This window comes from Eurypyga helias, unplaced genomic scaffold, assembly GCF_000690775.1.
Source record: "Eurypyga helias isolate BGI_N326 unplaced genomic scaffold, ASM69077v1 scaffold7005, whole genome shotgun sequence".
In the NCBI taxonomy this organism is placed as follows: Eukaryota; Metazoa; Chordata; class Aves; order Eurypygiformes; family Eurypygidae; genus Eurypyga; species Eurypyga helias.
The window spans coordinates 22,727-39,263 of record NW_010250767.1 but is presented as its reverse complement, the minus strand read 5'-3'; the positions used below and the strand labels follow the sequence as shown (position 1 = coordinate 39,263).

The 16,537-nt window shown below is 32.8% G+C and overlaps 1 protein-coding gene across 1 annotated transcript in view; it reads left to right on the top strand.

Moving 5' to 3' along the window:
- LOC104509747 (dystrophin-like) overlaps positions 1–16,537 on the top strand; it is a gene marked incomplete at its 5' end in the record, with an annotated part of 131,193 nt that overhangs the window by 94,629 nt on the left and 20,027 nt on the right. Inside the window, 5 exon segments of the mRNA XM_010151784.1 lie at positions 178–348; positions 3,662–3,784; positions 5,270–5,407; positions 7,127–7,279; positions 8,192–8,374. Coding sequence (XP_010150086.1) covers positions 178–348; positions 3,662–3,784; positions 5,270–5,407; positions 7,127–7,279; positions 8,192–8,374 — 768 coding nt within the window.

Genomic DNA, 16,537 nt, shown 5'->3' with positions numbered 1-16,537 from the left:
AGGAATGTTATCTATTGTATTTCTACTGGATTTACACACTCACGCATAATTTTCTGAATCTGCTTTGTGGTTTTGCTCCCTATTCCTTTGCATACTCTCTCTCTCTCTTTCTCTCTCTTTCTCTCTCTTTGCATTTATTACTAACTTCAAGCCCTGTCTCTTGCTCACGGACTGTAGCGCTTAAAGGCTGAGCTGAATGATATGCACCCAAAGGTGGACTCTGTGCGTGACCAGGCGGTAGACTTGATGACAAATCGTGGAGATCACTGCAGGAAAGTAATAGAGCCTAAACTGTCAGAGCTCAACCAGCGATTTGCAGCTATATCACAAAGAATTAAGAGTGGAAAGGTAGGAGGACTTCCTTTCATATGAAGATGCATACAAAATGGTATTTATATAAGGTCCACAATTACAACTACACAGTGAGCTGCAGTTTCTCCAAAAACTAAGCTTTTAAAGAAAAAAAATGTAGATCCTAAGAATTTATTTTATTAAAAGTGTGAAAGTTTAGGGGGTTTGGCATTAAGGTCTTTTTTCACTGTTTCACAATTAGAAGTATTTGCTGACTTCATATGAATGTAACAATGATTACTTCATCACCTTACAAAGAATGAGTAACATCGAGAATCTGTTAGATTCTTAATCTTACCAAGATTTTTAATCTTTTCAAAGTATGGGTGGTCTTTTTTTAATATAGAGAGGCTTTGGGGGGCTAATTTTTCATTTAATGCACCCAGTCTTTTCCTATGAGTGTGCGACTCACAAAAGTTTGAGAAATAGACATATAGATAGAGACTGTATAAATTACACTTCAGCTGATCATCTGTACCACTAGTTTGGCTACTGAATCTGAATTCAGTATGGATTAGGTAATTTTTAGTTGTGATTTCTTAATTGGAATGAGGGAGGATGTAAACCACCTCCTTTCTGCATTGTATTTGCTGCCTTTATTGTGGAAAGCTATTCAGCAGATTGAAGCAGGCAGCCATGCAGGTCGGTATATAGGATAATGGGAATGCATGGATCCTGATCTTAGTTCTTTGCTGGATAATGTAATAACTGGCAACGAATGCACAGAGGATCAGTGGCAGAGCAGGAAAGTTTTGAAAAAAGCATAAGCAAGGAGACATTGTTTTCCTCATTTATTTGGGGGTTATGCAGGGCTCAATACCTCGTGTAACTAGTACATTCATTGTGGATATTTATTTAGATTTTATTTCTGGAGCAGGAAAGAATATGTCCTATGAATGAAGGTAAATTTTTTTTTTCCCTATTGGCCATCAGTAGGCCTTCAGATGTTCCATTGTGATGCTCCTCACTTGCTTCTTACAGAAGTACAGACTGTAGACAGAGAACATCTTGGCACAAAGCCCAAACAACTGTGCTGTGTGACATTTTTATTTTGAACATCTGCTATCTGCAGGCTGTATTTCCTTCTCAGTTTTACCTTTCACTTCCACAATGCTGTAAGCAAGCATACAGGGCTGATACAGCCTTTGATAGGGTTGTATGAAATTATTGCTTGTCTTAGGGAACAATGGGACTGCCTGTAGATGGTTTATCAGGGGTTAACTATTTGCATTGCGTGTTGTGGGCTCACTCAAAGAAGGGAAAAGATGCTTATCAAGATGAAGTATGTTCAGAACACAGCCTGCAAACACCTTCCACCTGGCAGTCCTCTCTCTCATGCGTTTTCCTGTTTACAATTGTAGATGAGCTGGAAATGATGAGCTGGAATGGCAGCAACTCACTAAGCTTTATACACTCTGTATCTAGCAAAATGAGAGGAATTACTACAACACATAATTTTACTGGTCAGTTAGAAATTAAAGGACCTTTTCCAGGACCTTGGGAATGGATAACCAGGGTATGATTCAGAAAGGATATCTATAGTAATAGGTATTGTGTAAGTAAAAGCTTGCCTGAATTCTTAGTAGTTCTACTGATTTTCTGTATGCGTTTGGATAAAGGAATAAATTGTTGGGTTCCTTGTTTTGCCCACCTGTGTAATGTAGGTAACTGTGTTTCCCTTAGTCACGATTTCAGCTTCATGGCCTGAAAAAAATATTATTCTTACAGGGTGATACATTGCTTCCTAAGTGTTTTGGGGTTTTTCATACTTTGGTAAATTTATTCACTTGGTGAATAACAGATTTAAAAAATCAAATTAAGAAGATAGTAAGCCCTATTATCAAATTAGCTATATTTTTTTTCAAATACTAATTGTCAGTACAACAGTGAAGTAAATAAGAAATGACCTGTGAAGTTAATAAAAGTTAGTACATAATTGTTGTGTCCTGAGTTAAAAAAACTATCAGAGTGTGCTAAAATGAGATTTAACATTTTCGATTGGTCATTGAACGTCATGCAATATTTGGTATATATTTTAGCATTTCCCTTCCATATTCCTTTTTGTTATTGTTTTTAACAAGTATCAGGGATTAGTAGTTCTATATTCCAGCTTTATTAGTTGATTCATCTTTTAGTGAGATTTAAGTATTTTTTAAGACATTCTTCAGAGCATTTGAGAAGAAATTACTATGTAGTTTACTATTATTTCTACCTCAGTTGATGTGCTTGATGAATGTAATTCTGAGCTTCTTGATGAAAGTTTGCAAGCACAGTATGATTTTTCCATAAATATCGTACATTATTATATTTCCCTTAATGTTTGTAAGTGCACAAAATCTTTGTCAGTAAAACAATCGACCAGATACAATTAAGGCATTTTTACCCTAATTCTCCCGGGTCTTCCATTGAACAGCTGAGAAGAGATTACAGTTGATGTCCAGTACCTCTTGTTTTAATTGATTAACTTTGCTTTTTACAATCTTTATAACAAATTTTTGCTTAGCAATACCAATTGTACTGGAGGGAAGAGTGAAAGAGAACTGATGAGAATACAGTGTGCTGATATCTTTAGGAAGAAGACAGTTGTATGTCCAAGAATTCCTATAATATCATAAAGCATTAATTACCTTTAATTCTAAATTTTATGCATCAATCATTAAGAATTTGTTGTTTGTTCTTGTGTTTAAAGCTTTGAAATAAGACATTTTTCTGTTGATTCTTTGCAATGCAGTTAATAAATATATTAAATAAAGAAATATTTTTAGGGGAATATCTTACACAAAGGTTATCTGTCTTTTGCTTTGTATAGTTCACCTGGCATTTTTGCTATTCTTTGTGAGAGAACTGTGATTTTGAAACTCCAAAACAAAATTATTATGAAATTTTCCTGACTTGGTAGTAGTAGTGGGGTTTTTTTTTAGCAGAATGGTTTGCTTGTTGCTGTGTGAGTAATTTCTGACAAACCAGATTTAGCCAAGTAATCTCAACATTTAAGTTTTTTACACAAATCACTACGTGAAACTGCTAATTACACATAAAGGTGATATTATTTTTTTGTTTCTTTTAAATTTTCACTTACCATAGAGTTCTTACATTTGCTTATATGGAAGTTCCACAATATTGTTGAACACTTACCTTTTATCTTTTGGTACTTTGAGATGTATGGTGTAGATATTTTTCCACATGATGGAAAGTCTAACATTGTTTTAGCAATAGGGGGTAGAACAGATTTCTCTTTTCATTTATGTTTCTAATAAAACTATTAAGTATGTGATTTAAATAAATAATCTTTCTATTTCTTCCATTTTAGCCCTTCATTCCTCTGAAGGAATTGGAGCAATTTGACTTTGATATAGAAAAAATGCTTGAACCACTGGAGGTTGAAATTCAGCAGGGGGTGAATCTGAAAGAGGAGGACTTCAATAAAGATATGGTAATTTGGTTGAAATGGAAGTCTGAGAGAAGTAGGCAGGCAGGTGAAAAAAAAAAACTGAGTGAAAAACTCATATATTTTTGTTGAGACATTTAGATATGACTTCCACAAAATTTTAATGTTAATAAAATCAAAAGTCCCAAGTTAGCATTAACTAAATGTTTTAGAAATAAGTTAATTATTAGTTTATAAGGAAAGATTTTGACCCTTGTGAAAACACTAAACAAAACAGGAATATTATCTATATTCCTGTTTATATATATAGGGTACTATACTAGTAACAGCAATATTACAAAATAGGGAATGAATATTAAAATCTCTGTAGCAGTACAAATACCAAGAAATATCCAAATGATGTATCTAAATGGGCAGTATAGTAGAAGATGACATTCACTAAAAACAAATGCTAGACAATGATCATTGAAAGAAATGCCACTTTCCAATTCTTAGCTGACCTGATTATACCATTTATTGTAAATAGTTTATGTGGCTGTGGTAAAATTTATTATTCATGTTTGCTTTCTGCAAGAAAACCATTTATGCATACTAGGAAAGGAACAAAATAAAAGAGAGGGGAGTAAAGTACTGCTGTGCTTTGTTACTGTTGCCACTGTGGCATGTTTTCTCCAGGGTGATTTCAGAGACATGACATTGCTTTGGCTGTGCAATATCAAAGATTCATCTTTAGGATCCCGTCTTTGTGAGTCCTCAACAAGACCAAATACTTATTTCTTTACAAGCAATACAAAGAGTCAATATCTTTTTTCTTTTTAGGAATTGTTCAAAGATAGGTATTTTATATCAGTGCTGAAAAAAAAGATTTACAGGACTTTTTTTCTTCCTTTTTTTTTTTTTATGCAGGAAACAAAATTTAAAGCAGTCTGTACTTCAGTGGTAAATTCTAAGTAATCAAGTTCAACGGGATGGTTTCCATTACTTGAACGTATTTTGTTCTCTTTCTTTACATAAAATTTGTATTGTAGCTTAAGATACACTCCCAGAATCTCTGGCGTAGATTTGACTTCTATGTAAAAAGCACTTAGTGGTATTATTTTCCCTGCCAGAATAGTTGGTTTGCATTGTGATGATACATGAAATGGTCAGGAATTACATGGCCTACTAGCATACTGGCAATTTCAGTGGTTACGAGCTGTGATTTAGCATATTTTATATATATCTATTATTTTTGTTTTAAAGTGAAATGTATTTGCCTTCAGTGTTTTCATCCTCATATTCTGGATGATGCATAAAATTTAATATCAAACATGTCTAGGTTTTTAAGTTATGTTTTACTTGTATCCCTCAAGTGCCTTCATGTGTGTAGAAAGCAAGTAAAAGTTATTCGGTCATCAGTATAGAACTGAAAGTATTAGTTACATTATTACCTTAGCAGAGGAAGTGTAGTTTCATAAGCCTGTATCTCCTAGTACTTAGGTAATAATTAAATTAAAATACCCATTATACTTCTTACTCTTTTTAAATCAGAGCGAAGATGACGAGAGCACAGTGAAAGAATTGCTGCAAAGGGGCGACACACTTCAAAAGAGAATCACAGATGACAGAAAACGGGAGGAAATAAAGATAAAACAACAGCTGTTGCAGACTAAACATAATGCTCTCAAGGTATAGGAGCTACAGTTGTAACCACATGCTACTAAAACCATCTTTTTTCTTCATTTCAGAGCATTGTTCTGTTAAATTAATCTTCATTAATATTTAGAGATGAGTAATTTAAAACTATTTGGCTATAAATATGTATTTTCTTACATACTTCTCTTGAGGCCTTGGAAAAGACATTTCAAATCTCCAGCTTAACAAGTACTGTTTTGTCCTCAATGTTACAACCATGTGATTGCCAGCAGGGCAGCAATGATGTGGTAGATGGTAGTGCCAATAGACCTAGCAGCTAAGAAGCTGAAAACCAAAGTCACGTATCAATATTCTGTGCTACCACACTGCTGGAGGTATAACTCTATAATACTCATACACAATGAGACCTGTTTGGACAAGCTGATAGTCATAAGTGTGAGTGTCATCCTTCCAGAGAACAAGTGAGGAAAAAAGGAATCTTACAGTTGAAGATTTGACATTGGTTGCCTATCTGGAGCCATAGACTCCAGCTACAATGGTAGGATTTTTCACCTCATTGGCAAGCAAAATTTTTCTTTTGAAAATTTTAAGTTGTTCTTGGCTCAGGGCACATGGTATGGTTACATTTTATTATTACTTACTTTCAAGCAGCATATTTTGTTTCCTTTAATTTAATTTTAACTTTTACAATTTTGCAGATCTGTTTTAATTGAGTAAAAGAATAGCTGGAATACACCATTGTTTTACCCACATATAAAAGAAATTTTAAATCGATTAGGTGTGTCTTTGACTGTTCCAAGCTAAATGAAAGTAATTAATAATTTTTATGGGGAAGAAACAAGGAAAGTGTTTTTAGAACTGTGCTGTTAACCAGATCCTTACTGGCTATTTTTGTGGAATAGAGTGATCAATTTCCCTGTGAGTGACTCAGTTAAGACATTCAACCTGGTCAACTAAAATTCAAGAATAGTTGAGGCAAGTTCATCTGAATATTTTCTTTAAAGTGTATAGCTAATTTTTTAATTTAATTCTTAATAAGAAGTTACAGTAATGTAAATATTTTCTGAATTCTGTATGAGTGAAGTTAAGCCACTAAAGAAAATGTAGTATATTTTATAATATTTATATGAAATATTTTTTACCTTCCTATCAAAGTTTTAATACTTTTATAAATCTAAGTCATAAACACAAGACATTTGATACATAAATGGTATCTAATTTAGAAAAATGAAACCAATTTTTGGATACATTTCTGCATTGAAATTATTTTCTTCTGAATAGCTGCTTAGTTTGCATGCAGGCTAGAATTTCACAGGACACCACAAAACACAGGAAGCTCACTTACAGCTAGATACTAAGTAGGCTGTGTTTCCATCTGTCCAGTAAGTATCCTGAACAGAAGTGTTTTGTATGAAATATTGACATTTATGTAAGAGTCTTAACTTCTCAGAATACTGGTGACTGTCTCAGTGGTTTATTCAATACGTGAACAACCCTGAATTAGGTAACCTCCCTTAAAAGGAAAAGTAATCTGTTAAACTGATGAAAAAAACCCAGTGTTCACTTACTTACATGCTGTTACACCGAGGAAAATATACTGTGTTGAGATGCTTACATTTGATTTAAACTTCAACAGTTATTAAAGAAATAGTGGCCCTGTGCACTTTTTTTCCCCCTTCAGTGTGCACACATGCCAATTCATATTTTATAAGCCTTTAATTCATATTCTAATAATGTCTGCACTGTGAACAGGACTTGAGATCTCAAAGAAGAAAAAAGGCTTTAGAGATTTCTCATCAATGGTATCAGTACAAGAGACAGGCTGATGACCTAATGACATGGCTGGATGACATTGAGAAAAAGTTAGCCAGTCTACCAGACCACAAAGATGAGCAGAAGCTAAAGGTAATGTTATTTTGAGATGGCAATGGTAGATCTTTTGGAGTGTTAGTTTATCAGTTTAAAAGACATGCAACAAATATTCCAATAGATAGAGGAAAGTATCGGTTCAGTTATCTATTTATAGTAAAACAAAGCCTAATCTGTTTTCAAACTGACATTTCTTTGTTGTTCTATATTTTGTATTTTTTTATACAGAATTTTATATAAATAGTTTTAAACACACTAAATACATTTTCTTTGTCAATAATATGGAAAGTGTGCAATGTATTAAGAAACATCAAATGTTTTCTAGTAAAAATTGTAATTGATTTTATGTATCTTTGTTCCAGATGAACAAATGACTTACCGATATTCGGATGACCTCTATCTCATGTTAGCCCATTCATTTTCATCAGAACACATTCATATGTCACTGTCAAACTCTATAGATTTATTTCATACTGTCAAAGGTTTTCCTAGTTTGTTTTGCATCGTCTTTCTTTGCTTCATTCTCTGTTGAGTTTCCCACAGAGTAAAATAGGAATTAAATAATATATTAAAGAGTCAAATAGTATATTTATAAGATGTCCAAGCACTATTTGTCCTGAATATGCTGACCCTTACTGAGAAAAGAATTTCTCCAATTGCCCATCCCAGTGTATTAGCAAGAATCTGGAATTGGAAACTACTGGCCTTTGCTAACTGGTTTTCAGTGAGTACTAGCTGTTAGTACCTCTACGGCCGATCTCCAAGACGGTTCTTCAATTTCAGTTATTTTTTGTTTTGTTTAAATGTAAAATAAGACACATGAAATAGCTGTAAAAATGGTAACAATAAAATGGAAATGGAATTTCTAACAGAATTATTTTGCTAATTTGAAGTTGATTGATCTAGTTAGCTAACTGTCCTGGGCCCTGTATTGGTTTTGCTCACCAGGAGATTGATGGAGAATTGGAGAAGAAGAAGGAAGATCTGAATGCGGTGCACAGGCAGGCTGAACGCTTGTCTAAGGATGGGGCGGCAAAAGCAGTGGAGCCAACCCTGATACAGCTCAGCAAGCGCTGGCAAGATTTTGAGAGCAAATTTGCTCAGTTTCGAAGACTCAACTATGCACAAATTGTGAGTTGTTACTGGCAAACCCATATGTTTGCAACTGCTACTACTAACAGCATCCTACTAACAATGAAAGCTTCAGGGTCCATGTCAACTATTCAGCTATTAATAAGAAAAACCCTTTTGTCTGCAAGTGGGGGAATCTTTGTATTATAATACAATAGTTCTCTGTTTTGCTCTTAAAATTGCCCTTAAGTTAAATCAGCTAATTAAAAGAACAGAAACAAAAACAAAACAAAACCAAAAACCTCGGCAATGAAAAATTCACGTTTATTTCTGTTGCCTCATTATTTTTCCATAACATCTCCCAGTTTAAAAATGTCAGTTTGCCATGCATTTATTTTTTTCAGTGAACATGTAAAACAGAAAAAATTGTCTTTTTCAAACTACCCATCCCATGCCAATTTTAATTGTTTTTTTTAATATATTCATAACATGTTATACTCACTTTAGGAGGAGATTAAAAAAAATTCTTATGACACTATATTATGACACTATGTATACATGGTCTCTTCTTCAAATGCTTGAATTCTCAAATGAATTTGTGCAAGAAAGTGTACTCTTAAATTGGACAGGATGAAAACATAATTTTATGAACCAGCTTCATGTCTCCTGAGTTGATTAATTGTACATAAAATATAATTAGTCTTACTGCTTTTCACATGCTGCAATAACTGAATAAATAAAAGGGAAATAAACTGTCACTATCCCAGGTTTATGGTCAAAATACGTATTGGGTGTTACCCATTTAGAAGGTTACCAGAGATTGCTTTTTCAGTTACATGGTAGTTTTTCCTTGCAATTCCTACTACTCTGCTCATTGTCTTCTGGTCCTTTGATTTTATGTGAGGAAAGATAATATTTGCTCTCAAGGAAGTTGTTGCATTATCTGCTCTTCTGTAATCTTAAAAGTGCTAGTGCTAAAGGGGTGTTTCAACAAAATAGAACTTTATTTATATAATTGTAAATGTATATAGATTGCAGAGGGGACCTACTGACATGATAATGAAAATTTAAACACATGAAGTGTTATTTCCAACTGATACATGGTTGACTATGTTTTAAAAAAGAAAAAACAAGTTCCAGAAATCATCGACAATGTATAACACTTTGGTCAATACAGTCCTCTCTTTAATGTACTCAGTGTATTGTTTATTTTTAACTTTTCTACTATTAAGTTACATAATGTATATATGAAAATAATAATTGAGATAGCTATGCAGTTAATGAAAACAGCAGAGAAACATTAACTTTGGGTTGTATGTTATTAAATCTTGTTTCATCTGATTACTCTTTTCAGATTACTATGGTTCATATTAGATTTGATGGATGTAATTAGTTGCAAATCGTTTATATTGGCATGGAGCTAGAGCAGGCTTCACTTTATCTTGTAAATCAGTCTCTTTTTTTAATGAATGTATTTGTTCCTTTGATAATCCAGTAATAGATAAGAATGTTTATGCAATTTATATAAAAACACTCGGCTGTCAATGTGCTTTTTATGTCACTCACCCCATGACAGAGAGTTAGTACATCCATCATACGTTTTTACTAGCAAATCAATAAAACTATATATTAGTATATTTTTCTTAATAATATGCAAGGTAGATATATCAGAACATGTGCTTTTGAATTACTCAAACCAATACAGTCATCAACTTTTTAAAGCCATGTGACCAATGCATGTATTTTTATTGTTAAAATACACTATTTATATAATATACTTCTATGCTTGTAGTGGCTAATTTTTTTTTTTAATTCTCAAATATTTAATGCAGGAAGGTTACTTGTCAGTATTCATCTGGGGAATGAGGTCATTATTCAATGAAAGTTACATGTGTACATGATAATTACTGTATCCTTAGCATTTTTCATTAAAAATATCTTTTCAATGACCAAGGTGATTTTCAAATATTTTAGAAGTCTTAGAGAAGCTAGTGAAACTGGTGAAAGGCAGTTTCATGGCTCAGATCAGTGAGAAGTACAACTGCCTTGTTATTGTTTTGGCTTTGCTGAATCAGTGAAACAAATTTAATTTCTCTGGAGGTTTGTTTTTTTTTTTTTCTTTTTTAATACAGCCTACCTACCTCACAGGGATGTTGTGAGGATTAATTAAGCATTTGTGCAAGACTTTATAATACAAAAGAAAAATGAAAATTCAAACTATTAACTTGAACACATGCATATACCAGCAAAAATAACTTTCACAAACACTTTCTATGTTAACCACCAAATGAATAAAACCATATAAGAAAAATACACAAGGAATTTCTTTTTAAAGTAAAAGAAATAGAAAAGTGCTTCATTTTTTATTTATAAGTGATGATGTATTCATTAACAGATCTACTTAACATTTGAAAGTACTTGTCATTATAAACCAATGAGGATTTAGTTGTACTGTATATCTTGCAATTCATTATGATTCATTGAATAAACGTAGCAAGATTACATTGAAGAAGACCTTTAATTATGTGGCTTAATGACAGATTTTCATTTCTTAGCTTTCTTGGAGCTTATGTATTTTGGATATCAAAGTGTGGAATTAGAATAATCATGCTCCCCTGGTTTTTACTTTTCCCAATTATTTGGTGGGAAGACCTGTCAGAAGGATATAGGAGCCATAACCACATAAGAATTGACTAACTCTAGCATGGTAGATTCCCACAAAATTCTGCTTGTCTCAGAATACATAGCAGTAAATATCCAGCAACTAACTGACAAATACTTATGGGGTATCTACACATGAAAAGGAATTTTCTCTCACCAGTTTTAATAATAAGGTATGTTGTAGGTATATTACTTCAAACGCTGCATGTTCTGTTTAATGCCAATTTTGAAGCATTGTTCAATTTGGTGTAGTGGTCATCTCTTTACGTGAAAATTGTCAGAGAGTAACATGTGACGGTCTATAAAGAAGAAGGTGGGTTTATCACAGTACCATATTAAACATGGTACATAAATACAACTACACAAAACCTAAATGACACTGAGTAAGAAAAAAGTTTTGGAGTTCAGGTTGTCTTACAAGTTTCTTCTTCCACCTGGTGTTTTTATTCATATCTGGCAAAATAAACAGTGGGCAGAAAATTCAGTTTTTCAGTCGGCCAGATTTCTGATTCCTGTGTTAAGAAAATTTTTAATGTTCTACTCCATTTCTGCTAAAAATTTCCATTTGAAATCAGTTGGTAGTAATTTCAGTTGTAAAATCTGAATAACTTATTAGAGTGGAATATTTTACCATCATGTTTTAAAATTACGGTTACCATCTAAATCCCACTGAAACACACAGAAGATTAAGATGCTCTTCAAACAACAAGCCATTAAAGTTTATTCCTATGTTTTTGCATATTAAAAATATGTTTGTCCTTAAAAAAATTAGTGTCAGTAAAAATGATAACATTAGAGAGGTTAAGGGACAATTATTTCTAGATTATCTCTGCAGAATTTAAACTCACCAAGATTTGGCAGTCACAATGTTTTCAAAAAAGTTATCAATCTCCTTTGCTAAATCTTCCAGTTACTACTTTTCTGCAGCAGTTTATGCCACTGTTCCAGGGCGATGAATGTAGCTATCTGTTGCAGACAAAAAGATAGATTCAAGTAGTTTAATTCAGATCAGGATCAAAATAAGTTATTGATTTATTTATTACATTTAATTAAATTAGCTTTATTTAATGCCTGTGTTATAGATTTTTTTATACCCATGCTTTCATTTCAGCAGTCTCTGAGCATGTTTATGTCATGTGTCTGTTCAGATTTTATTGAACTAACTGAAATCTCACTGCATGTACTGAAGGCCTTAAAAAAATCATGAGAAAAACATTTTCTAGATGAACACAGATGCAGAGCCTACACTACGAATTCTTATTTCATATGTCCTGTTACCATATTTTATCAAGTTTTCCGACATTCTTTCTGCACTCACATATGGTCATTATTTTCTTTTCCTTTCTTGGCTGAAAAATGCATGCTCTAAATAGTAAGCTAGAGTATTTTTAGGACAAAGGGAGTATTGTTCTTGCAGCCCAATAACAGCTGTAAAGATTATGTACCTATTGATGCATATGCAAGTAAAAAAATAGACTTACCTAAATAATTTCACTAATTTCATTGGTGGCACAGAGAAACATTCTATTGAACTTCATGGTCATTTTATTACTGAAATACTTGGGCCTGGATTTTGGCCATACAGGGAAAAATTATAAACATCAGGAGAGACTTTCTTTTTCATTCCAATTAGACTATGCGTTGAACAAGAATGAATATGGAAAAATAGCTATGCAAAACATTTATTCCTATAAGGTAAGTGATTTAGTATGAGCAGTTCAATAGTTATCAGCAACATGGACAAAATATCAGTACTCTTAATACTTACTATGAACTAAATACCATAAGCTTAATTTTTTTTCCAAATTAAAGACATTATTCTGTTTAAGATTGATGAAAGTATTCAGAAATTCAAAATACCTGTTTCTGTCTCCTAACTGGACGATCATTTCAGGTGAGACAGTATGTGATCAACTTCTGGAACCAGATTAAGAACTGATCAAGTTTACATCCAAAATTCAAGAGTTTGTTTAAGTTCAGAATTCAAAGGGAGTATTACGTTTTTCAGTTAATATTTCCCTGTGGAGCTCTATTTAGTTCATTTAATGAAATTGCAACTATCTTTTTTAACAGATAAAATATATTTATGTATAAACATACTTTCTAAAATATAAATCAAACATGAATTGAAATAAATCTGTCACAGTTAGATAAACACCGGACTTGGGGCCCTAATTATCTGTCTACATCTAAAAAAATTCAGTGGTAATGTGCTACCATTGTTTTTGATCATTGTTTTCCACAGTTTTCACCACCAGCAGAATTGGAATGAACTAGTTCTCCTATACTTGCTTAAATATTTCTTGGGGTAAATAAACAAGCACTGATTGCCAAGAAGAAGGGGCAAATTAATTCTTCATTATTTCTACAATGAGTGGGAGAGATGATGAAAAAAAGACAGAAAAGGCATTAGGAAAGCCAAACAGGAAAATACTTGCTGGAGAAAAGAACTATGCAGTAATGGATTAGTATCTGTTTCACCTATGTGCTTTGGGTCTCTTAAGGACAGGAGAGATGTGATCCTGTGACACCATTTAACTTTTCTGACATTTGCAGTCACAGCTATTTAAACAAATGGTTTTTACAATGCATAGCTAAGAACTGGGTGGGTTTGAATGTGATCTGCAAAAGGGTTCAAGGTAAATGAGAATCTTTGGAAACTGAATCCCAGCTGAGTGTTTACACCCATTTTCTAGCATTTATCAACCTGGAAATTGCTATTAGAAAATTTGATCCAAATCATTTAATTGTATTTCAAATACTTTAGTTTTAGGTCTAATTTATGATAACAAAGCTTTGGGAAGTACACTGAAGGTGGATATTGTCCTGGATATAGGTGAAGAAGAGCTAGTTTTATAGATGCATTTTAAAATGCACTTTACCTTCTCTGTGTCTAAAATAAATGCAGAGTGTTGTGGTAATTTAAGCGAGTACCATCTATAGCCTTCTTTCATAAGATTTTACTACAGTATTTTGAGTTCTTTTACAGCGTATTTGTTTTCTCTCATTTAATCATTAATTCTGTACAGTATTGACTATCATCACTGCAAAACTATAACATCTTAATAGAGCAAAGTAAAAAAATCCTGTCTTGTAGATGACAGATCATTACAGAAAAGGTTTTTCTCTACCATTTTTCATGATCTGTTATAAACGTTATTGAAGTTATCTAAATTATATTCACTAGGTTAAAAGTGAAACTTGATATTTTTATGTCGTAACACAGGAATGAAAACTCTTGCTGCAACTTGGACTAAGCCTGGTTATATGAAGTGGTTATAAGAATGTAGTCTTAGCCATGCAACATGCTTTTCTTACTGTTCTCTGTATGGCAAAAATGGAAAGAAGTCATACAGCCTTTGGTTAAAGAATCGTGTGAGACACAGAACCCAGTTGTCTTTTCTTTCAATTTTCTTTGATCAAAACTTAACATTACACTAGTTCCTTCTACTTACCTAGCTATTTGGGAAACAAGGCAGCTAGCTACCATCTTATTTTTCTCTGATACATTATATCATAATTTATTACATGGTAAATTACATGGGGAGGGATTTGGCTATAAATACTTCGGTGAAAATTACTTGGCTATAATATTGAATTACATAATAGGGAAAAAGATCTGATGCAAGAGCGATGTGGCCATAAGTTACGCTATCTTTTGAAGAGATGGTGTTCATCTCCTGTGTACATTTCAAGATGTCAGTGTCACTCGTGGGTTTTGGTTTTGGGAATTTTTTGCATGGATGCATCTCAGTATACTCATAAAGGTGCAGAAGGAAGAAAATTTATTTATGTACAGTGTGAGTCCTGAATATCTATGAATGAATATTCAATTAGTTTTCAAAACTTCCGGATTTTCATTCACCTTATTTAAAAAAAATCTAAAATCTATGTATTAGAGTAACAAAATCAGCCTAAAGTGACAAACACTATTATTATTCTGTATTATTTCATCTTCATAAATGAAGGTTAAGGTTCTTTTAAGAAATTAAGAAGGAAAATAATTAAGTAATGCCTTTTAACATTTCTGGAAGGTGTCACTGTTTAAGGTTTAGGACCTTGATCTTTGAAGCTGTTAGCCTTCAACACTAACTTTGTACTTCAGTGGTATTTTTAGATTATCTTCAAAATTATCTCAACAAATAACTAACACGTAGTTTGCATAAATATCTGGAAAGTTAGCATCGCAAATCAACAGTCAATTTCAAAATGGGTTAGTCAATTTAGACATCAATAGAGTGTATTCTAACATATCTATGCTTTATTTAACATTAATTGGTTCCTTGGTGATCAGTCAGTAGTTACACGTACTATTCAAGAAAACTCTAACGCTTCGTGCATAAATGCTGCCTAAGATTAGGGCACTTCTGTAGTCTTAATAAATCAGCCATTAAGTAAGTTGGCATTGACCAAAGTCTATTCCTAGGAAGGTTGCCTTCCAGCCTATTGTGTAGAAGGTTATTCTGCCGCAGTGTGTGTGTGTGTGTATATATATATGTGTGTATATATATATATATTGTTTGTTCTCTAAAGCTTACTTCTGTCCAAGAAACACAATTCTAATTTGAGTAAAAAATAATTTGAAAATTCCTTCCATCCTTCTCGATATTTCCTGCTGTGCAGGCAAATTTGAGTACATAATGCTGGTTTAACAGAATCAATAGTGACTGTCACAATTGGACATCATAATTACAAGGATATGGGACTCTGTAGAAGTGTTTCATCTGAAGTGTCAACCTGATACTTCCTTAAGTATGACATTTCCTTTATAATCTCTGTGTTTAATTTTCTAGTTGTGAAAAACATTACAGGTTTAATACATGAAATGGTTAACAACTCCATGCATTTATGTCTTCTATAGTAAGCATACAAAAACTTTCAAGTACATTTTGCCTACTGAAGTTAACATATATAAACCAATTGCACAAGTGTTTTCCAGGTAAACCCGTACAAAATTCTAAACATTTTAAAATGTGTTGAAAACCAGCCTAGGATGTAGATTTGGCAATTTGATCTGATTTTTTTAATTCTAAAATGAAACATGATTATCTGAATATTTGCTTATTTACTGATGTCTAATTCTGAGAATGGCTCTCTATTTTGACTCAATGGTAGTTAAACACTTAACCTTCCTTCCAGTATGCTAGCGACTGTACATGGACTGAGCAGTGTTTGTTAAATGGTCATGAGATGTAGTCTTTAATTTTTTTTAATAATCCCTTTTATAATGTACAAACATCTGTTTTAAGTCATATGATGGAGATACAGATTTCCTTTTACTTGTCAGTTTTGAACTACTGCAATTAGGATTGAGATATGATATCTTTATCAGAAATAATTAACATATATGCATAATTTATTAAAAACAAGATATATTTACTAAATCCCAGTAGTTCCAATTAGTCAGTTATGCCATGATGCTACTGGACTTTGTTTTTCTTCAGGACATGGTAACGTTGCAACTGTGGCATAAGATAAAGTGCTCTATTTTTTTTCATTTTCTGAACGAGCAGGCTTGTATCACTGACAGTGCAGCATACGAGACATGTCCCACTCTCATCA